Genomic DNA, 25,189 nt, shown 5'->3' with positions numbered 1-25,189 from the left:
ATTTATAATTTTTTAAGAATTATACAAAATCAATAATGAACAAGTAAAAATGAACCGGAAATAAAATGGATAAGCAAACATCTCTTCAGCATATTTGCTTCTTGGCATTTAATGCCAATTATGGAATATCCGTCATTTCATTATTTACTGGTTGTATACCATTTCAAGGTTAACTTTTTTATTTTAAAGACATAATTATCCTCTGGGACCTATAATAGAGTAGCTTGGAGTCACGTATCCTTTTGCCCTTTCCATCACTTAATGGCCCACTTAATAGCTTTCCACATTATTAATTTTTAGCTTATCATTTTTTTAATTTTAATTTATATTATTTACTTTTTTTGAGTGAGTCTAAAAAAATGTAATATTTTTATATTTCGTATTGATTTAATTTTAAAATATCTATTTTATTCATTCCACAAATTTTTTATAGCTTATTTTAAATCATAAATTTTAAAAATTTATATATATTTTTAAACTTCATATCAAATCAAACTACATCATATAAATTAAGGCCAGAAATAAGCATCTCTTCGTCGAAGTACTTGCCTCTGGCCGAGGATTTTTATGAAATTTTTATACTTTCTTCAGTTTCATTTGTTTGCGTGACTTTTCTTTTTAGTTTGTTATATATTTGAAAATTAAGTAAAAAATACTATAAATCATAATAATTAATAACTTAAAATGTTTAAAGATATATATAAATGGTTGACTCTCAAAATTCTATCGGTGTCGCATAAATTGGGATAGATGAAGTAACATATATTATTTTTAAATATTATAAAAAGTAATATAAATCACAATAATTAACAACTTTAAATATTTACAAGACTTACAAAATTTGGTTGACTCATAAAATTTAATCAATGCCACATAAAATTGGATATATTATTTACAAATTACATAAAAAAAAAATCACAATAATTAACAACTTAAAAAATTTAAAAAACATAAAAAAAAATTGTTGACTCTTGAAGTTCTATCCGTACCACTTAAATTGTAACAAAAGGATAGTGTCGATTATTTAAAAATTTAAAAATATTATAAATCACAATAATTAATAACTTAAATAAAAATTTAAATAAATCTCTAAAATTTTATTCATGTCACATAAATTAAATTATCAGAACTATCCTGTATCTAGTATAGAAAGAGGCTACAACACAAAGTAGAGCGGACAGGAGGTGGTCAACATGTGTGTTTTTAGTAAATCTAATTTGAATGAGGGTAATTTGATCATTTCATATCATACTTCGTGCTTCTTCTGCTTTATACAAAGTATAAAGTTGCTTTTTATGAACACAAAATGACAAAAAACCCAAGAGCCTTTCACTCAATTGTCATGTATTATCCCATCTTTTACAGAATGGGCCATGAGGACATTTACGTAAATATGCTAAAATTAGACCATTATAATTGGCTGAGTAAGGAATCGTATTGTAGCTATAATATAAATATTTGTGTCCTTGCCCAAACTGCCCCTATACTTATTTCATCAATCATGATGCTACGTGGTGAAATTAAAGGCATCTTTTATGTGGAACCCAGATGCATATACATCTTAATTCCTCTCTTAGTTTGTATGATTGTTACACATTATTTTATATTGTATTATGTTGTATTATATCGTACTATATTATTTTAATAAATATAATATTTAAATAGATTATATTATTTTTTTATAGTTATATAATGTCGTAGGATAAACCTACCCAAAACAATAAGGTACAAACTAGAGTTATTATAAAAAAATAAAATAAAATTACTAACCAATAAGTGTCATGTGAGTAACGAACATGCCTTAGGCAGAGGAGATTCCTTTCCTAATTAAAGTCTTCCTCCCTTAACCTGTATTTTAATATAGAGTAAGGGTGAAATGAAATAAAGGAGTGAAGTAGCAAAGAAGCTAAAATTATGTAAAGAAAATATTATAAATTATAATAATTAATAATTTAAATTATTTTTAAATTATATATAAAATTGGTTTGGCTCTCCAAATTTCATGTGTCATCTAAATTAGGATAAAGAGAGTAACAAATATTATTTAAAAATAACATCAAAATTATTATAAATTACAATAATTAACAACTTCAAATATTTTTTTTTATAAAAAATTGATTGACTCTACAAATTTTATTTGTGTGGCATAAATTGAAATGAAAAACTAACATATATTGAGCTTGTGCTGACATGGGCTCCGATATCTAGTATCTATATATCTACCCATTTGTCTTTCTCAATTATCAAACAATTCATGAAATTATTAAAGTTAATTGTGAGATATTATCTTGATTAGGCATTAGTCAATTTACACATTTTTAACACCTCAACTTTACCTACCATTGCCAATCTCTTGATTGTAGTTTGACCATCAAATTAGTGGGAAATCCAAAGATTTTAAATCTTTATAAAGAAGATTTGATATGCTAAATTGTTCACGTGTTGGATCACTACCAGAACATGTGATATTATATGAAACCAGTTCAAATTAATTAGGAAATAGCTTAGGTATAGTGATTTAACAAGATCTTGCAACCAAGAGTATATACAATCATATTTTATTCATTGATTTATTTATTTTGGGGGGTAGGATTGTAGACCGTAAAATTTACATTAAGAAAATAATAATTTAGATAGAAAAATATACAACAATCGTAGCATTTGATTCAATATATGAATGTTACAATCTCGATGAATTCTCCGATTCAAGGACATTTGAGTTTGAGTTTGAGTTTGAGATTGACTTAGAGCTTTTTCCATTTTTTTGATTGTTTGGTTGGGTAACTTAAAACCATTTTGTGCTTAAAATAAACCCAAAAAAATAATTGGCCTATTTGGTTTAGCTTATCTAAAACAACTTATAAGCTGAAAGCACATTATAAGTTGTTTTATATAAGCTAAGCCAAACAAACTCTTATACTTGAAGCTTGATCTTGAATTTAATGGTCTTGATCTTTGACTTATATTTAAATTTAAGGGACTTTGAGTTTGATCTTGAATCTTTGTCTTGATCTCTAGAACTTGTAGAGAAATACTTAAGTGCTTGAATACTTGTATCTTATAGAAAAATTTACGACATTTAATCCACGAGCTACCTCTAACTTCTTGTTAGAATTTGATGGATTTTCTGAATGACGAGGACCCTATTTTCCCCCTTAAACAAAGTAAGAGGAAAAAAGATAAGAACGAAGCACAATTTTAAGAGCAAAGAGAGGGGAAAGTTGGGTTCAAATGTTTTGGGTTCATTTGGGCTTAAACAATGTTATTGGTCTACTTCCTAGACCAACTCTCTTTGTTGTTTGCAGGTGTTTCTTTAAAATTTAATCACAAATGTAATATTTGACCTAAAAGATATTTATCTAATTGTTGGTGTCAACTGTCAATTGAATATCTATCAATGCATTTCACCTTGCTTTTTAATTTTTCCAAAAACTATATTTTCTTTTTGAAAACTATTTTTAATCTTCACATTATCATTTTACCCTTAGAGGTTGTTTGGTTGATAATTAAAGTTATGCATGGTTTTAGTTATTACATCTTTAATTCAACATAAAATAATATATAAATTGCTTCATAACTTATATATATTTTAGTTATATTGGACTGTAAATTGACAACCAAGCACCGCACTTGATGTGCTAAATTTATATTATAGCTGTTATAAATAAATTAACTTGGCAAAATAAGAAGAGAATAAGAGGGAAAAACAGAGACCGGAGAGAGAGTTGAGAGAATTGAAAAAGCCGTGTTTTTATTTCTATATCTATGTGTTCTTCTTAATGCCAAAGTTGACATTTATAGAAGAGAAAAGGCAACATATATATATAAAAAAAAAGATCAAGTGGGCAACTTGTCCACTTTCAAGTGGGCTCCACTTGGTAAAATGACATTCAATATACAACACTCCCCCTTGGATGTCTATGTATAATGTACCTCCTTAAAAACTCTATAAGAAATAATATACATATTTATTTTTTACATATTTATTCTAAACACCGATAGATGTTGTGCCTCGTTAAAATCTTACTAAAAATAATTCAGTGGAAAAAAGTCCAGTGAAGGAAAAAGAGTATACGCATCTGGTAATATGCCTTAACTGCTGTCTCATTAAAAATTTTATCAGGAAAACTCATTAGGACAAAACCTAGACTAAGAAAAAAAGAGTGCAACGCGTATTATACTCCCCCTGATGAATACATCATTTAATATCTCGAAGATGACTCATTCCAATCTTGTATCTCAATTTCTCAAATGTTGAAGCTGGCAATGTCTTGGTGAACATATCTGCTAAATTATCACTTGAACGAACTTGTTAAACATCTATTTCACCTTTCTTTTGAAGATCATGATTAAGAAGAATTTTGGTAAAATATGTTTTGTTATGTCTCCTTTGATGTATCCTCCCTTAAGTTGAGCTATACATGCAGCATTGTCTTAATACAATATTGTTGGAATGTCTCTTTTCAAAGAAAGGTCATATGTTTCTTGAATGTGTTGAGTTATGGATCTTAACCAAACGCATTATCGACTTGCTTTATGAATGACTATTATCTCTGCATGATTTGAGGAAGTGACAATCATAGTTTGCTTTGTTGAACGCCATGATATATATGTACCACCACATGTAAATAATAGCCTGTTTGCGATTGATCTTTATGGAGATCAGACAAATATTCCGCATCTGTGTAACCAATCAATTATGACGTGGATTCATTTGAGTAAAACAATTTCATATCTGTGGTCCCTCGAAGGTATCTGAATATATGCCTAATTCCATTCAAATGTCTTTGTGTTGGGGAAAAACTAAATCTTGCTAACAAGTTTATGAAGAAAGTTATATCTGGTCTAGAATTATTGATAAAATACATTAATGCACCAATTACACTAAGGTATGATATTTCAGTACCAACAAGCTCTTTATCATTTTTATGAGGTCGAAATGAATCTTTATCGATATCAAGAGATCTCACAATCATTGGGTACTCAATGGATGTTCTTTATCCATATAAAATCTTTTAAAAATATTTTCAGTATATTTTGACTAATGGACAAATATCTCATTTGCAAAATGTTCAATTTGTAGATCAAGACAAAAGTTTATCTTTTTGAGGTCTTTCATTTCAAACTCCTTTTTCAGACATTTTACTGCCTTTGAAAGTTCTTTCGGAGTTCCAATAATATTCAAATTATCAACATATATTGTTATTATGAAAAATTCAGATCCAGACTTTTTCATAAAGACACAAGGACAAATTAGATCATTTTTATATTCTTCTTTTAGCAAATATTTGCTAAGACGGTTGTACCACATGCGCCCTGATTGTTTCAACCCATATAACGATTTCTGAAGCTTTATTGAACAAGTTTCTCGAGAATCCTTGTATGCTTCGGGCACTTTGAACCCTACGGAAATTTTCATAAAAATATTGTGGTCTAATGAGCCATATAAATAGGCAGTGACCACGTTCATTAGGTGCATTTCAAGCTTTTCATTAACTATCAAATTTATTAGATACCTGAAGGTAATTGCATCCACGATAGGGTAATATATTTTCATATAGTCAATGTCAGGCCTCTGCGAAAAACCTTGGACTACAAATCATGCTTTATATCTTACTACTTCACTTTTTTCATTTCATTTACGCATAAAAACTCATTTGTACTCTACTGGCTTGACACCTTCAGGTGTTCGGATTATTGATCCGAAAACTTCACGTTTTTCAAGTGAAGTTAACTCTGCTTGAATTGCATCCTTCTATTTTGGTCAATCATTTCTCTGTCTGCATTAATCGATAGATTTTGGTTCAAGATCCTTATCTTATTGCATTATTTCAGTGACAACATTATAAGCAAAAATATTATCGACCACAATATTATTTTGGTTTCATCTTTTTCCTGTCGAGACATAACTTATTGAGATTTCTTCATTCTCTTATTTTCAGGTACTTGGATCTCCTTGGTGGTATCACCATTTGTTGTGTCTCTAGGCTCTTCTTGAGCACTTGCCTCTAAATTATGATCATCTTGATGATTTATTGCTTTCCTTTTTCGAGGATTTTTATTTTTGGAACTAATTGATCTTTCACGTTTTAAGCGTGACCTAGACTCATTTGTCTGAACAAGTTGTCCTACCGGGACATCAACTCAAACTTGAGCATTAGTAGCTGGGATATGCAATTTAGTAACCCGTGGAAGGTTAGTAAATGCATCCGGCAGTTAATTTATAATATTCTGCAAATAAATAATCTTTTGAACTTCTTGCTCACATTGATTTGTTTGAGGATCTAAATGAGATAGTGATAATGAATTCTAATCTATCTCATTTTCCAATTGCTTATGTACTCACCCTAATGTTGGGTATACTGATTCATCAAAATGACAATCAGCGAATCTTGCCATAAATAAATCTCCAGTCATAGGTTTCAAATATTTTATAATAGAAGGAGATTCATACCCAACATATATTTCCAACCTTCTTTGGGGACCTATCTTTGTGCGTTGCGATGGAGCAATTGGGACATATACCGCACACCCAAATATTCTAAGATGGATATATTTGGCTCCTTCCAAAAGAAAATTGTAATGGGAAAAATTCATAAAAATTTGTTGGTCTTATGCGCACAAGTGTTGCTGCATGCAAAATAGCATGCCTCCATACCGAAAGAAGAAGTTTTGTCCTCATTAACAATGGTCTAGCTATCAATTGAAAACGTTTAATCAATGATTCTACTAGACCACTTTGAGTATGAACATGAGCGACTGGATGCTCAACTTTTATTCCAATCGACATACAATAATCATTAAAGGATTGAGATTTAAATTCATCAGCATTATCAAGATAAATTATCTTTATTGCATAATCTGGAAATTGTATTCTTAACCTTATAATTTGAGCTAACAATCTCGTAAAAGCCATGTTGCGAGTTGATAATAAGCACACATGTGACCATCTTGTAGATACATCTATCAAGACCGTATAATACTTAAATGGTCCACATGAAGGATGAATTGACCCACATATATCACCCTATATACGTTCCAGAAATGCAGGAGATTCTATTCCAACCTTAGTTGCTGATGGTTTAATAATCAGTTTTCCTTGAGAACAAGCAACACAAGAGAATTTCTTAAATTGAAGAATTTTTGATTCTTCAAAGTGTGTTCATGTGAATTCTCAATAATTCTGTCCATCATATTATAACCGGGATGGCCCAATCGGTCATGCCAAATGATAAAATCATTAAAATCAGTAAATCTTTTATTTACTATTGCATGTGATTCAACAGTATCAATATTTGTATGGTACAATCCAGAAGAAAGCGCAGGTAGTTTTTCATGCACAATTTTTTTCTCTGTATTTATTGTAGTGATATAAAGGTATTCAACCTTTCTTTCATTCACAATCTCAATATGATAGCCATTTTGGCGAATAACCTTGAAACTTAACAAGTTTCTTTGAGACTTACTACAATACAATTCATTATCAATATAGTTCCTCCAGGTAGTAATAAGGCCGCTCTTCCAGGCCTTCAATCAATTTTGTACTATCGGATATTGTATTGACATAAGCCTTTTTCATAATCAAATGACAGAAATATATATTTTTTTTAATATCATATGAGTTGTGGTACTATTCAAAAGGCACATATCTCTATTACTCATCTTGGATCCAATTGAAGACTGAGAAATTTATTTATTTTTATAAAATAAAAATATATTATAGAAGTTAAAATAAGTAACAATATTGCTAGAAAAAAACATAAGTCCTTTTTTTCTTTAAATAGATAAACGTACAAACATAATAATCAACAGTACATAAAAATGACAACACATTGTAAATCATATAATAAAATTTAACATCAATTATAATTCTTATAGAAGTCTACAATCTCCAAATGAGTAATATCATTGAGGTCATTAAAATCGTCATCTTCAAAGCCAGATTTGCTTCAATATTATCATTATGCGAAGGTCTTGCCTCAACATTATTTTCAAACGTCAAATGTGACTCTATCCAAGCATTAGAAGAAGAGGCATCACCTCTATTTGCCTTTCTTTTGAATGAATTTTGATAAAGCCTTACAAAATACTTAGGCGTCCGACATTCATTTTTTCAGTGGTCTTTCATGCCACAACGATGACAGTTACTTCTTGAAGGACTACTTTGAGAACTCATATTGTTCTCCCTTTTATGTTGACCACCACCATGCCAATTATTATATCGTCTTCTGTCATTATCATGTCCACGCACATTATTGTGGCCTTAATTTTTATTTTGTCTTCTTTTAGACTGGCCATGTACTTCTACCACATTTACTTTCGGTAACGAAGCAGTTCCAGTGGAACAGGTTTCATAATTTTTCATTAAAAGGGCATTATGTTGCTCAGCCACCCGAAGGCATGAGATCAATTCAGAGTATTTTGAAAACCCTTTTCATGGTATTGCTGCTGTAATATCACATTAGAGGCATGAAAAGTAGTTGGTGTATTTTCTAACATGTCCTCATCATTTATAGTTTCCCCACATAATTTTAATTGAGAAGTTATTCTAAATACAGCAGAATTATATTCAATTACAGTTTTAAAATCATGAAACCGTAAGTGCATCCATTCATAATGAGCCCTTGGCAATACCGTTGCCCTGAGATGGTCATACCTCCCTTTCAAATTTTTCCACAATTCAAATGGATCTTTTACTGTCAAGTATTCAACCTTCAGGCTTTCATCTAGATGATGACGAAGGAAAATCATAGCCTTCACTTTATCCTAACTAGATGCTTTATTTCTTTCGATTATAGCATCACCAAGACCCTTAGCGGTAAGGTGGATTTCAGCATCAAGTACCCATGACAAATAATTTTTGCCAGAAATATCAAGTGCCATAAATTTTAATTTTGACAAGTTTGACATGATAAAAATTAATTTTAAAAATAATAAAGACAACTAAAATTAAATTTCTTCAGTAGGTATACCTGATATAGAAGTTAATTTTCTGAAAAAATTAAAACTTTGTACTAATAACGTATTATAAATAAATTAACTTGACAAAATAAAGAGAGAATAAGAGGGAAAAACAGATGATGGAGAGAGAATTGAGAAAGTCATGTTTTTATTTCCGTATCTATGTCTTCTTCTTAATGCCAAAGTTGACATTTATAGAAGAAAAAAGACAACACATATAAAGGAAAAAAATCAAGTGGGCAACTTGCCCACTTTCAAGTGGGCCTACTTGATAAAATGACATCCAGTGTACAACAATAGCAATTATAATGCTATCACAAATAACCCTTAAAGACATGAGCTATCACAAATCACTCACTTGTGATTGAGGAAAAGACACGTGAACCCTCAGAAGCACTAGGGTAATTTTCAATCATTGCCTCTAAAGGAAAATCAACGAAAGAACAATTTGTTAAATGATTCTTTGTTTTCCTATATATATATATAAAGACTTTGATGCAAATTCATGACGCTAAATTAACTGCATCGGTATGTAAAAACTGAAAAATTCTTTAAATTTGGTGGAATCCGAAAGATCCAAAAATATTCCGATACATCGCGTCTTAGTTTTGGATAAATTCTTCAATGTCCCGATACATCACATCTTCGTCCGGATATGATAGAACATGTTCGGTGCCTCGCCTTTGTCTCCTTCGCCGTAGACTGAAAATGATGGGAATCCTATCGAGAAAAAAGAGACATAAGCATCGCCTCTTGATCCAATCCATCTTCCCTGGCCTCCCCAACACATTCTTGATACGAAAGAAACCTCCCGCCATAGAGAAGAGATCGAAGGTATGGGTCCCCTCGATCACCCTCCCTCTCCCTGTAGGTCGAGCTGAATTACATCCTCCCTCTCATCACTTAACGTCCCGATACATCACATAAAGTGATGAATCCGATCGATACATCGCGTAAAGTAATATATTCGATCAATACATAGTGTAAAGTGATATATCCGAAAATAAGAAAGAGTAGAAATTTTTATAACTTTTTTAAATAATAATTTTTTTAGAGAATATAATAAAATAAATTATATATTCAAATAATTTTTCCTAAAAATAAAAAAAAAATAAGTGAATGATCTTTTTTCTTACGAAGAAAAAAACAACAAAGGAAACTAAAGGACAAATTCTGCTTATGGCGGTACAGTCGAGTGACAAAAAATTTAGAGAACAAGCAGCTCATGCCAGAAATGTTGCGTCATTATAGCATATGATTAATATTCTTTTTCGAATTTAAAATTTATGAATTTTAATATTTTAATTTTTTTAAGTTACTAGTTCTAAAGTATAATAATTTGTACAAATTTAATAAATTTTTTAAGATTAAAAAAAAAAGAGCTTCAATCAAAATTACTCAATTTATCGACCTATAAACTATATTCTAGCTCCTTCTCCAAATGATACCAAAACAACCCTGCCCTGTTCAATGACGACGCCCTCAATCATTTACTTATCCTCACAATTATTTATTGTTCTACATACTTGGATATATCACTTCCTCCATCCCAATTCACGAATTTTTTATTACAAAAATTTCATATACAGACAAATATTTTCACATAAATGAGACGAAAAAAAACCTATCATTATAAACAAAGATCAAGAAAATTGGAAATGGACAATCAAAGCAGCAGCAGATGGAGAAAATTTATACTTGTACTCAACTGTATCACTCTGGGCATAGGCTACTGTGGTGGCCCTTTAATCTCACGCCTCTATTTCCTCCACGGTGGCCAAAGAATTTGGCTTTCTAGTTGGCTAGCATGCATTGGATGGCCAATTATTCTCATTGTTCTAATCATTGCTTATTTTTTCCGTCTAAAAATTCAGGGACCTGATACCAACTTTATTTTCATAACTCGTCAGGAGTTCACATCATCAGCGGCATTAGGCATTCTTGTTGGCTTAGCCGGTTATCTTTACGCATGGGGACCCGCGAAACTCCCCGTTTCGACTTCAACCGTTATTTATGCAGCACAGCTCGGATTCACCGTGGTATTTGCTTTTCTTATAGTGAAGCAGAAATTGACGGTGTATTCGGTGAATGCTGTTGTTTTACTGATCGTTGGAGCGGGAACTTTAGCGCTTCGGGCAGATAGTGATCGACCAAAAGGAGAGTCAACTAAACAATATGTTTTGGGGTTTGTAATGACTCTTTTGGCTGCTGCGTCAACAGGGCTTGCTCTGCCTCTACTTGAGTTGATTTACATGAAGGCTCAAAAAAATATAACTTACATTATGATTTTGGAGATTCAGATGATACTTAACATTTTTGGTTCTGCTTTTTGCACTGTTGGAATGATTGTTAACAAGGATTTTCAGGTACGACAATTTCCAATCAAGGTTTTTTTTATCCTTCCATTTTTGGCAGAACATACTATAAAGAACGAAAAAAAAAATGAAGACTTTTAAACATGTTATGTCAAACATATCGTAGTATTTATGTGCATATATATAAGTACTAAAAATGTTCAATTAAGCTATAAAAAGAACTTACTTATATTTATTTAATTATATTTTCGACAAAACGTGGTATTTTCGTAACTCTGGATGCAATTTTTACAGGCAATTTCAAGGGAAGCAAGCCGGTTTGAGGTAGGAAAAGCTAAATATTATTTGGTGCTAGTATGGAGTGCTATTATTTGGCAGTTTTCGACACTAGGAATTGTTGGAGTAGTCCAATATGGTTCATCATTGCTGTGTGGAATTTTAATTGCCTTTTTACTTCCACTCACAGAATTATTAGGTGTACTTTTATTTCATGAAACATTTCAAGTTACAAAGGGGCTTGCTATATTCCTCTCTCTTTGGGGATTTGTTTCATACTTATATGGTGAAATGAAACAAAGCCACCAGAAGAAGAAGAAGAGAGAGGAGAATCCAATTTCCCAAACAGAAGTGGTTCAAACCTCACCTGTCTGATGTCTTTGTAATTAAAGCATGTATTTTTCTTTTGTATAATATCATGAATAATTTCTACTTTGATATCCTATGTTATAATTGTGTGTCGTACGGATTCACTAATTATTTTTTCTAGTCGATATATAAAATTTATATACATACTATTATATCTCAAAAAATAATTTTTCTAGCCGATATATAAAATTTATATACATATTATTATATCTCAAAAAATGATGATTTAGTTGGAGCAGTCCATCAGGCTTTTGTTGAACTCAATGAGCACTGACCCATTATCCTTCCACTGCACAGAGCGAAAGCTAATCGTTGCTCTGTGAAACCAGCCTCACACAGTCCGCCCCACTTTACGAGTCAAGCAAGCCATGCCTTCGCTTGGGTTATATAGCGCAACTCTATGCTTGGATAGGGCAGGCCAGAGAATAGCACAAAAAGTCCAACCTTCTGGATCTGCCCAACATTTCACCACATTAATGCCCTCACTTGAGTTACAAGCTCGTGTTACAAAGCTCGGCGAGCAATGTTCATTCCCAATCACTTAAAGTTAAGAAATATCATTCTTTCTTTGTCAATGTAGGATAATTGAATTTTTTTATTTATTATACAATGTACCATTAATTGTGAAAACTAAATTTAATTAGGACTTAATTAGCAGATTTCTTTGCCTACCATAAGATTAAATTAAACTCTAGATCTATGGATTTAAAAAGTGTTAAAAGATGTAGAATTTCGTCCAATTTGATTCTCTAGTGTTCCCATCGTAGTGGGAGTTTTTAAAAGGAAAAGATGAGTTATCATGGGATGATATTTAAATATACTTACAGATGAACTCTCTGTCGATAGAAGTTAAAATGATTATTTGAATCAAAACATGATTTTATTGATTAAGAAACATGTTTAATCTATTATTTTGAAAAAGTATATAGACTCATGATAGATGTCGAATTCATCATTGCTACAGAGAAGTCAAATTTGTGGTGGACAAACTTGCTTTTAATTGTAACATTAGATATAAGTCATCTCTTTTGCTTACATGTGCTTATTCAATTTCTACTCAAGGATGAGATTATCTGTTCTTCATATTGCTTCGGAGGCCAAGGTTTATGTCCTCTTCCCTATACTTTTGGGGTGATTATATAGATAGGTAGAGATCATGTCAAACCCCCCATCACCTTGGATTAGTATAGCCTTGGTGAATGGTTTTTAATTAAAAGAATGTACTAGATAATTAATCTCGTCATTATATGATCTCCACATATAACTTGTTCACAAACTATTACAGTACTCTCATACTCAAACTCACTTATAAGCCAAGTTGTGATTGTAAGCTGATACTGCTTTCATAAAATCATGTACACACTACTGGGCTATGAATCTACTCAATAGTGTGCATATGGCACATGAGCCAACTCAGTTTCATTATATATGTTTTCTTAGATTTGCTTACCAGCAAAAGTATTTATAACAAGTATAAGCTATATTCAAAATATAATATTTAATAGACTGGGCTAAGCCCATATTTAGCCAAAAAGTGGTGGACTTAGTGAGCTCTGACCCATTATCCTTTCACTGCAGAGAGCGGAAGCTATTTCACTGCAGAGAGCGGAAGCTATTCTTTGCTCTGTGAAGACAGCCTCACGCAGTTCACCCCACTTTAGGAGCCATGTAACCCATGCATTCGCTTGGGCCACAAAGCTCAACTCAATGCTTGGATAGGTCAGGCTAGCGAATAGCCCACAAGGCCCATCCTTCTGGATCAGCCCAACATCCCACCACCTTGATACCCTCGCTCGGGTTACAAGCTCACGTTATGAAGCTCAGAAAGCAGTGTTCATTTCAAATCACTTATAACTAGGAAAGGTCTTTCTTTCATTGTCGATGTGGAACAATCAAAAAAAATATTTATTCTATAATGTACTATTAATAGTGAAAACTAAAGTTAATTTCTACCTAAGTAACAGATTTCTCTGCTTGCGGATAAGATAAAACGAAAACTAAACTCTAGATCTATGGATAAAAATTGTGTTAAAAGATAAAGGAATTTCGTTTACTACCCAGTGTTCTCATTGTAGTGGGAGTTTTAAAAGGAAAAGATAACTCATCATGGAATGACATTAAATGCCTTTCTACGGAAAAAAGGAAAAGGAAAGCAATCTTATAGCCTGTTTGGATTAACTTATTTTTAAGCAGCTTATAAGAGTTCGTTTGGATTGGCTTTAAGTTGATCAAAATCAACTTAAAGCCCCTTTTCAGCTTTTGGACGTGTTTGCCTAATGCTAACTTTAAGCCAGAAAGTTCTTAAAGTCAGTCAAAAATGAAAAGTTAGGATTCCTAACTTTTTTTTTTCTAAGTGCTTAAAGTCATTTTCTTTGACCATGAAAGTTACTTTTATATCCCTTATATTTTAACTAAATTTCCAAACTACCCTTTTTATTCTTTTAACCCTAAAATTCACATAATTTTCCTCATTTAAGCACTTTTATCCAAACACTCAACTGCTTATTTATAAAAATAACTTTCAGCACTTTAAAGTTTTAAAAGCACTTCATACATAAAAGTTACTTTTTTTAAGCCCATCCAAACGGGCTCTAAGTTGAAAACTGCTTATAAGTTTTTTTAAAAAAAAGTAGGTGCAGGCCAACTTCTTTTTTTTACTTATAAGCTGTTTTCAACTTATAAAGTGCTTAAAATAAATTCATCCAAATAAATCCAATTATTTATTGAGGTTTATTTTAAGCATAAAATGACTTTAAGTTGGCCAGTCAAACACTCAAAAAAAGCTGAAAACAGCTTATAAGCAGCTTATAAGTCAATCCAAACGGCCTCTTAATACCCTGACAGACGAAGTTAAAATGGTTATTTGAATCAAAAACAGGTTTTTTATTGAATAATAAACATGTTAAATTTGTCGGAAATTGCCTTTCTATCCAAGATAGTTGATAAGGTTTGCGTATATACTATCCTCTCCAGACCTCATTTATGAATTATACTGAATATGTTATTGTTATTCTATTGTTTGAAAAAGTATAGATTCAGAATAGATGTCGAATTCATCATTTCTTTAGAGAAGTTACAATATAATTTTATCGTGGCGGACAAGCTTGCTATAGTTGGACTCCAAGACAAGAAATGAAAGATTCTTCCCCCAAGCTATTTACAATAATTACAATTTAGAATGTATTAAATTAAAAATGTTCAACTATAATTTGTTAAGGCTTTGTCTATTCATAATACCTGATTATTTTTTTCTGAATTGCCTCCTACCCTGATGCATCTTCATTAATGAGATTCCAAACTACTACTTTTTATCCATTTTTCTCAACGAATGATTAATAGGGAAAAAATATCTATTTTTTTTCAATCTTAGGAAGAGCAAATTATCAACCGAAAATAAAAGAGGAGTAAACTAATACAACTTGGATTACCTTATCGGAAAAAATTGCACATGGACCAACTCAGTTTCTTTATAAATAATTTTTTGTTAAATTTGTTTACCAGTCAAAATATTTATAACAAATATAAGCTCATGAGCTTATTATCCTAGGTCGGAACAAGTTGATAGGACCCCCTTTTTTACGTCCCTATGTTTTCCCGTGTGGCGACATGGCGAAAAAAAGGAAAGAGAGGGATGGGGTTTCTCTAGAGTCGTGGAAACGCTTGTTTCTTCCCTATTTTGGGTCTTAGCTCTATGAACTGCTGAAACACGGAAGAATTAAAATCTTAGATCAAAATACTATGTATGGATGGTATGAACTGCCTAAACAAAAAAATTTGAACAGCAAACAACCATTTCAGATATTCATAACCAAGAAATATATATATATATATATATATATATATATATATATATATATATATATATATATAAAATTGCAAATCAAATTATTAGTGTTAGGCTATATACAACTACGACTAAATAAAGAGACATGTGGACAATGCGTTAGTGTTTTTAAATTGCGGCACGAGCATATTATTACTGTTTTGAGTTGGCTTTTGAAGTTTTCTGAGCTTCTTACTGAGCTTCTTACATCTAAGCTCAGTATGGAGAAGAAGATGAAGATTGAGAGAAGTGAGAGTAGAGAGAGGAAGATATTTTTCATTATTGGGGCTTCTGTGAAAAATGCCCTAATTCCCATTACATTGATTACATATACATGTATATATATACACAGTTACTTAGACTAACAAACTAACTAATTGGTAGTTAGTTTGTTTAACTAAGAGAGATGGAATTGACCATAATACCCCTACTTCTAACTAATTTCCTAACTAGTCTTTTACATCTCAACACTCCCCTTCAAGCTAGGAGGTGCAAAGATGTTCAAAGCTCCTAGCTTGGACAAAAGATGCTCATGCTGAACCCTTGACAGCCCTTTAGTTAACAAATCTGCAGGTTGTTCTTGAGTTGGTAAGTAACTTACCTTTATCAGGCCTTGCTGCAGTTTTTCTCTGATAAAATGGCAATCTATCTCTATGTGCTTTGTTCTTTCGTGATATACTGGATTTGCTGCAATCTGAATTGCAGCTTTGCTATCACTATACATTTGAACAGGCAGCTCAACATCTGCATCCACTTCTTTCAACATACCCAGCAGCCATACAAGTTCTGATACAGTCGAGGCCATACTTCTATATTCAGCTTCAGTTGAGCTCCTTGATACTGTGGTTTGTTTCTTTGCCTTCCATGAGACCAGAGACTTTCCCATCTTGATCATGAACCCTGTGACTGACTTCCTGGTTAGTGGGCAAGCAGCCCAATCTGCATCACAAAATGCAGTGACTTGCCTATCTGACTGGCTGGACAATAATATACCTTGTCCAGGTTGTTTCTTCAAGTATTTGACAATCCTTAGTGCAGCCTCCATATGGGACCTTTTTGGTTGATTTAGAAACTGACTCAGTGTCTGAGTACTGAAGGAGATGTCTGGCCTTGTCATATTGAGGTACAGTAGCTTACCTATAAGTTTCTGATATGCAGCTTGATCTACCAAAGGATCTTCTGATTCTTCCAGCCTCTTGTTCACATGATCATCATACTGCCTTGATGTGAGCTTGATGTTGGTGTCTATGGGAGTTCCTGCTGGTTTGGCTGCAGATAGTCCTACCTCAGATATAAGTTCAAGGGTATACTTCCTTTGATGCATGAGTACACCTTCTGTGGTTCTTGCAAACTCAATTCCTAGGAAGTATTTGAGCTCCCCCAAGTCTTTCATTTTGAAGGCTCTTTGTAGAGCCTGCTTTGTGTCTTCTATCAGTTTAAGGCTGCTACCAGTTATTAACATGTCATCTACATATACAAGGACAATTACAATACCTTCTGCTGACTTGTTAATGAACAAGGAGTAATCATATTGACTTTGTTTGAACTCAAGAGAGGTTAGAGCTTCAGTGAGTTTGTGATTCCACTGCCTTGGAGCCTGCTTGAGCCCATAGAGGGACTTTGTTAGTCTACACACCTTCTCCCCTTGACTGACAAATCCCTGAGGAAGCTGCATATATATTTCATCCTCAAGGTCCCCATGGATGAAGGCATTGAAGACATCCATTTGATGGATGTGCCAATTCTTAGAGACAGCAATGGAGAGAATGGCTCTGACAGTGACCATTTTCACAACAGGAGAGAAGGTCTCCTTGTAATCAATTCCTTCCTGTTGGCTGTAACCTTTTGCAACTAACCTTGCTTTGAACCTCTCTATTTCTCCTGTGGATTTGTACTTGACCTTGTATATCCATCTACAGCCAATAGGTCTTTTTCCTGCAGGTAATGAAGTGATCTCCCAGGTGTTGTTGCTTTCTAAGGCCTGGATCTCAGTCTGCATAGCTTCAACCCATCTGGGATCTTTGATTGCTTCAGCATAGCTTGTGGGTTCTATCACAGAGGATGTAGCTGCAATAAAACACTGATGAGATGGTGAAAGATGTGAATAGGCTACATAGTTGGACAGGGGATATTGGACATCCTGTTTGGCAGTCAGAGAAACAAAATCCTTCAGCCAAATGGGAGGCTGTTTGGATCTGACAGATCTTCTAGTGATAGTTGGTTCAGATACCTCAGAGCCACCTGCATCAGTGGGTGGTTGTGTAGGCACCCAGTGTTGCTCATCACCTCTTGGATGCACACATGTATCCTCTGCTGATAGAACAGGTGGAGCAGTACCTGAAACTATGAATGGAGGCATTTGATGGAGCTGTGGAGCTATATTACCTAGACTTTGTAGGTTGTCTACAAACAACTGTGGAGATGTAGAATTATCATTCTTGGAGAATGGAAATATGTCTTCTCTAAATTGAACATCCCTGCTGATAAAAAATGAGCTATTGTGCAAATCAAACAAGATATAGCCTTTTTGTACTTCAGAATATCCCATGTGAACTGCTGATTTTGATCTGGGCATAAGCTTGTCATGTTCAGTGAGGTTCTTGGCTAGAGCTAGACAACCAAGTGTTCTCAAATGAGATAAACCTGGTTTTCTACCATACAACCTTTCATAGGGAGTGTTAAACTCAAGCACAGTACTGGGAGTTCTGTTTATTAGATAAGCAGCAGCCAGCACACAGTGACCCCAAAATTTGATAGGTATTTTAGTTTGAAATCTGAGGGCTCTGGTTACTTCTAGTAGGTGTCTATGTTTCCTCTCAGCCACACCATTTTGTTGAGGAGTGTATGGACATGACCTTTGATGTATAATGCCCAGTGATTTAAACATACTATCACATACTGAGTTAACAAACTCAGTACCATTATCAGATCTTAGAACTTTAACCACCTTCCCAAACTGATTCTTAGTATACTTTAGAAAGAGGTTAAGAGACACACACACATCTGACTTGTGCTTAAGTAAGAATAGCCAAGTCATTCTTGAAAAATCATCAACAATTGTAAGGAAATACTTGTTACCATCAAAGGTAGGTGTATTATAAGGACCCCAAAGATCAACATGAATCAAATCAAAACAGCTACTATTTTTTATGATGCTAGAAGAAAATACAGGTCTAGTTTGCTTGGCAAATGGACACACTAAGCACTCAGACACCTTACACATACTAACTTTATTCATATTGAATATCTTGGCAAGTACAGCTGAAGATACATGTCCTAGCCTTTTATGCCATAGCTCCATATTGGATTCCTTGTTTGTTGACTGACCAGCATCTACAGAGTTGGCAGAAACTTGAGTCTTACTTGCAATATCTTGATTTAATTGGCTCCATAGCAGATATAAGCCACCCTCTTCTCTACCAACTTCCTTCACCTTCCCAGTGTAGAGCTCCTAGAAAACACAGAAATCAGGGAAGAAAGAGACTGAACATCCTAACTCCTTGGTTATTTTGCTAACAGACATTAAGTTGTACTTGAATTCCGGAACATGGAACACATTAGTGATCAGACTTCTAGATGGTAGACTACAAGATCCAATGTGAGTTACTTGAGTTGTATCACCATTTGGTAAACACACATCCTTCGAAGAGGCAAGTTTAAGTACAGACTCTTTTAGCAGCATCTCCATCTTAGACACCATATGGTTTGTTGCACCTGTATCCACAATCCACACATCACTATTTTCAGTTACAAACAAGGCCTTACCTGCATTGTTTGCCTTATTGCAATCAGGTACATTGGCTCTTGATCCTGACTGTTGATTTATCATCATAAGAATCTGCTCATACTGATCTTTTGTGAATGTACACCCCTGCAGTAGTTGCTTGACCTCTTTCTCAGCTGTCTTGTTAGAGGTAGATGCTGATAGTTTGTTTTCATTGTGCTGTCCTGTGCTGTTTCTATCCCATATTGCTTCACTATTCACATTTGTGTTCAAACCATAAGAGAAACTAGCCTGACCTGACTGCTGAAGTTGATTAGTGTCTGCATGAACCATGTTTGCACTCTGAACCTTCCTTTTGGACTTGAAATCTGGGGGGTATCCCACCACCTTATAGCAGGACTCTTTTGTGTGGCCTCTACACTTACAGAACTCACAGATTAAGGATGTATTTTTCTTAAACCTGTTATTAACACCTGAACCATTTCCAACTCTAGAGTACATGGCTATTGAATCAGAATTTGATGAATAAAGCCCCAAATTGTTGATGCCTGTCACCACAGCCTTCTGACTTTCATCTCCTACTATCATAGCATATGCTTGATTGATAGTAGGTAAAGGATCTATCATGAGAATCTGACTCCTAGCTTGATGATATGTGTCGTTCAACCCCATTAGAAACTGATACAGCTTTTGTCTATTCATGTGGACTAGAAATCCTCTGGATTTCTCACAATTACAATATGGTGAAGGCACTAACACTTCAAACTCATCCCACAGTGCCTTCAGCCTCGTATAATATGTTGAAACAGACGTTGTTCCTTGTTGTAAAGTAGCTATTTCTTTGTGTAGACTGTAGGTTCTAGATCCATCAACCCTGTCAAACCTCTCTTGCAAGTCAGACCACACACTTGAAGCATTTGACGCAAATGCAATTCCACTAAGTAGGCTCTTTGTTACTGAGTTCATAAGCCATAATAACACAATCGCATTTACCCTTTCCCATTGGCCCCATAACTCTTCACTATACATTTCTTTTCTGCATGTACCATCCACAAGACCTAACTTGTTTCTTCCTAGCAAGGCTAGTTTTATTGATCGATTCCACAAGGTATAGTTTTCAATGCCTTGCAACTGGAACGATATGATACTGATACCACTTACATCCGTGGGACTAAGGAATAATGGATGATTATAGTCAATACTTTGTCCATTATTACCTGTCGAGTTTGATGAACCTGATGCAGCCACTCGTTGAGCTGAATCTGTGGCTTCGCCTGTCATCTTTTTGTCCTTTTAGCTCTTTGTTGCGAAAATTCGTTTGAGCTTCGATGAAGCTTCGATGAAGCTCAGATCTGTAAAAAAAACTGAGCTAGAACCTTGATTTTTCGATTGAATCCTTGACTCTGGTTTTTTCGAGTCTTTGACTCAACTGTCTGAGCTTCTTACTGCGAACAAGCTCTGATACCATGAAGTTTTCTGAGCTTCTTACTGAGCTTCTTACATCTAAGCTCAGTATGGAGAAGAAGATGAAGATTGAGAGAAGAGAGAGTAGAGAGAGTAGAGAGAGGAAGATATTTTTCATTATTGGGGCTTCTGTGAAAAATGCCCTAATTCCCATTACATTGATTACATATACATGTATATATATACACAGTTACTTAGACTAACAAACTAACTAATTGGTAGTTAGTTTGTTTAACTAAGAGAGATGGAATTGACCATAATACCCCTACTTCTAACTAATTTCCTAACTAATCTTTTACATCTCAACAGCTTTGCCCATGATCATTATTACACCAACCCCACTTTCATTAGCAAAAATTAGTGATGTCAAAGCAAGTCATACAATCAATTATGCCAGAGTTGTAAAACTCCAAACAATAGGTTAGGACAAACATTAAAATGTTGATTTTTTTTAAAATCATTTTTACCAAAGTTCGAAAGTTTTTCAAACGAAATGTATAATACGTAAATATATTACTGCACTACATATAGTCACGTATTGGACATGCCTCTTGCCCATCAAATTAAACTATAAGCGCAGTTTAAAGAAAATGTCATATCATAAGCGCATTGCAATGGCTTATACATATTATTCTCCCTCCACCTACTATGTCGTCAAATGATCCGAAACCACCACCTCCGGTGGTGACGGTTCCTATAACCCAACCGCCAAATTTAACACCTCCTGGCGGTGGTAATAATACGTCACCTTCAAACCCTCCTAATCAAAGTGGTGGGAATATCCCACTCTCACCACCAACATTGCCACCACAACTATTTCCTCCGCCTCCTTCATCAAGTTCAAATCCTAGATTAGCCAATGCTCCTCCTCCTCCTGGTCCTATCAACCAAACAAAAACACCAACATCTTCTCCACCAAGTCCTCCTCCACCACCACAAACTCCGAGTTCACCACCAAATACTTCCAAAAGTCCTATTTCACCCCCACAAAGTCCAAGTTCACCACCAAACAATTCCAAGATTCCACCCTCACCAACGTCTTTACCATCAAGTGACTTGCAATCTCCAACTTCTTCACCAGGAACACCACCTTCTATGCCACCAAAAAACTCGCAATAGCACCTTCATCACTAGATGGTGGTACAGTTCCTTCACCCTCTCCTTCAACCCCTTATTCAAAACTAAGTCCATCTCCTTCAGCATTAACACCACTTCCCACACCAACTTTTCCTTCAAGTACTTTTCCTCCTCCACCATCAAGTACTAGTATTGATGTTGCCCCGCCATCAGGGGGAGGTGGAAAACACTCAACAATTATTGCTGTAGGTGTATCAATTGGGGGTCTTTTCTTCTTAGCATTTGCTATTGCTCTCTTTTGCTTATATAAGAAGAAAAAGAAGCGTGTCATGGTTCCAGCTGCAGCTTCTTCTTGATATATCTTTATCAACAATGCCGATACATAAAAGAAGCGTGTCATCGTTCCATTTGGTTGTTAATATCTGTATGTCGTTCACCTTTTCTTCTATATATGTTTATTTTAATTGTTCAAAACTTTCATGCCATTATATCCCGTGATCTTAACGAGTTAACTAATCTAATATGGCAGAGAAAAAGAAAAACAAGGTCCTTATTGTATTTGAGATAAGATTATCTCTAATTCATTTAAACACGACATCGTGTAAGGAATTAAACAAGATAATCGAAGTCTTCTGTAAATAACTTTAAATAGTCAATGTTTAATAGGTTTATATTTCAACCTTAAAGTATATGACACTACATTCTTCTGGAGAAGAAAACATTGCAACTTTTTTCTTTGGTCTTGAAAACCATCAAGGATGTGTCACAGAAGCACAACGCAAGATCTGGTTAGACTTTAGAACTGTAGTTTTTAAGAGGCAGAAATAAACTTAACTATGCAGTGAGAAAAATATGATTTTTATTGCTACAGTCCAAAAGTTTGGAAACAAATAACTCACATTACGCTCGGTTCCAGTAAATGAAAAGGCGAAGGTTGAATGGATAGAAACGGGAAAGAAGATCAAATAGAGAAAAAAGGGGAGTCTACTTCACTTTAAGCATTAATAAAAACAAATATACTTCATTGTTGTCCAACTTCAGCTTTTTTCTTTTGCCAGAGCCTATCAAGAGCACTATCGGCATCTCCCTGCAAAAATGTTAACAAGTAAATTGCTGTAGCCACGAAATGATGAATGCCAAAAGGAAACGAGATAAACCACCACAGAAAGATCATAAGATAATAATTCCAGCAAAGAAAAATCATATATGCCCGAATTGTATCTCCAAAAACATAAGTGAAAGATCATCTCTTTCTGTAACAAGTTTTTGACAATGGATAATAAAGCTAGCTGAACAATAGCCACCAATATAAGCAACGAGCTAATACTACTATTAAAGTGTACCAAAACACGTTGTAAATGCTCAATTTTCTGTTTCGCACTGCAAAAAAAATGGGACAAGAAAAACAGTCAGAAATTTATTGGCATGCAGAGGCGGATCTAGGATTTTGAATCTCTGGGTGCTACGCTACTTTGAACAGTAACTTGTGGAAAAACTTCTAGCATAGAGTAAGATAATACTTAAGATTTATTAACAAATTTGCATACAAATTTAGACTTGTTCAGTTGGTTCAGTTAAGATTTTACTTACAAGAGTTCTAGGGTTCTAATCTACTTATTCACAATTCTTTTTACAATAAATTCGCTAATGATGTGCATGGAAAAAAAGTTATAAGAAAATACAACTCCCGACAGGGCTCGAACTTGCATCCCTACAGGCTACAATGGTAAACTGAGTTTTAACCACTATCACCATAAGGCTCATTATTTCTAAGGGTGCCATGTATAATATTTATATTTTCCTTATAAATATATATACAAATATACATGTATTTATAAATTTTCAACCGAGATCATGGGGTGTCCAACTACATAGATCCGCTCCTGGGCATGCTAGGTAATGAACCTCAGGCTAGTGAGCCATGTAAACGGCAACCATCTCACTCCACATACAAAGATAAGTCATGCATTTTTAAAGTCCACAAGACACAATAAGTAGTGAACTCTCAGAACACTCATGTAATTTGAAAAGCACAGAAAAAGAGCTGTTTAGCATGACTTAGAACAATCCGAAGGTAAACTTCCTTTAACGTGATATTCAAAAGAACATTACCTGGGCACGAATAAATCCACAGAGTGCATAAGTGGTGAACTGGACAGTGTATCGGCCAGACTCATCCAAATGCCCAACGTTGAGCTGAACAGATGCATGATCCTTGGAAGTGATCAGCCTGTTAGTAGCAGAGCTGCATCCAAATAATAATACGGTCACATCTTCATTGAACAGATAAAGAGGGGCAGCTGATTCTCATCCAAACATATCACTTCCTCGGGATGTAAAGGTCCATGTTCTGTCCCTCGTCGTTCTGCATCTTCACAATGGCTTTACACGAATAGACTTTAGAAGTGGAAAGCTCCTGGGATTTAAAAGGGAAAGGAAATTAAAAAGAAATGTGTAGCGAGCCTACATTATGCCACTCGCTCTTCCCGATTAGATTGTAATCCAGAAGTATTTCGACAACTACAAAGGCATCAAACCAATTACATTTGGATCATCCCAACTCCACATGATACAAGTTTGAATCAAATGAAATATCGAGAGATTTCAAACGTTTAGACTTGCTTGGAGATTAAAATCCTACTTAAAATGCAAATAGCATGCTACTTTAACACAATCAAAAAGTTGCAGGAAATCCAAATTTCAATTGCAGCAAAAAGTTTGATTACATTAATCGTCAATTATTTATCCTAAATATTACAGAGATTAAAGCAAAAAAAATACATGGGATTGGACGAGAACGAGATTGTACCTGGAACTTAGAAGACGGCAGCAAAGTATGTGAGCAAAACTGCTGAATAAAGGATAGTGAAATCCCTAGAACACGACGGATTGACTGAAATATAGAACCCGATTCTTGACCCATCGGACAAATGAAGATGAAATGTTGACGAATTTAGGAATTTTTACTTTGAATAAGTATTTTGAAAATTAGAAAAAAATATTAAGTAATTTGATCAAATTAAAGGTGCCTATAAGTTGATGGTGAAAAACCTCTTTTGTTTGATTTTGGTTTATATAAGCCTTTAAAATATTTACTAGTTTAGCGTACGATTTGCATGCAAGTGTGTATTGATCGTAATTTATAAATTTATATATAAGAAAATAAATTATTATGAATAC

General features: G+C 33.9%; 3 protein-coding genes across 3 annotated transcripts; 1 reads left to right on the top strand and 2 right to left on the bottom strand.

The window, feature by feature from the left end:
- Positions 1 to 10,399: 10,399 nt before the first annotated feature.
- On the top strand, positions 10,400 to 11,990 carry LOC129903292 (purine permease 3-like). The gene is made up of 2 exons (XM_055978801.1): positions 10,400 to 11,327; positions 11,571 to 11,990. Exons 1-2 carry the CDS (start codon positions 10,569 to 10,571, stop codon positions 11,925 to 11,927), a joined length of 1,116 nt encoding a protein of 371 aa, XP_055834776.1. The 5' UTR covers positions 10,400 to 10,568; the 3' UTR covers positions 11,928 to 11,990.
- Positions 11,991 to 21,696: 9,706 nt separating this feature from the next.
- LOC129903489 (uncharacterized) lies at positions 21,697 to 22,409 on the bottom strand. The gene is made up of 2 exons (XM_055979054.1): positions 22,115 to 22,409; positions 21,697 to 22,025 (listed from the first exon to the last, which is right to left on the bottom strand). Exons 1-2 carry the CDS (start codon positions 22,407 to 22,409, stop codon positions 21,697 to 21,699), a joined length of 624 nt encoding a protein of 207 aa, XP_055835029.1.
- Positions 22,410 to 23,013: 604 nt separating this feature from the next.
- On the bottom strand, positions 23,014 to 24,380 carry LOC129904014 (40S ribosomal protein S21-like). The gene is made up of 3 exons (XM_055979546.1): positions 24,332 to 24,380; positions 24,122 to 24,255; positions 23,014 to 23,096 (listed from the first exon to the last, which is right to left on the bottom strand). Exons 1-3 carry the CDS (start codon positions 24,378 to 24,380, stop codon positions 23,031 to 23,033), a joined length of 249 nt encoding a protein of 82 aa, XP_055835521.1. The 3' UTR covers positions 23,014 to 23,030.
- Positions 24,381 to 25,189: the final 809 nt, after the last annotated feature.

The sequence above is a fragment of the Solanum dulcamara genome, chromosome 9, assembly GCF_947179165.1.
Source record: "Solanum dulcamara chromosome 9, daSolDulc1.2, whole genome shotgun sequence".
Classification (NCBI taxonomy): domain Eukaryota; kingdom Viridiplantae; phylum Streptophyta; class Magnoliopsida; order Solanales; family Solanaceae; genus Solanum; species Solanum dulcamara.
This window is presented reverse-complemented; position numbering and strand designations above follow the sequence as displayed.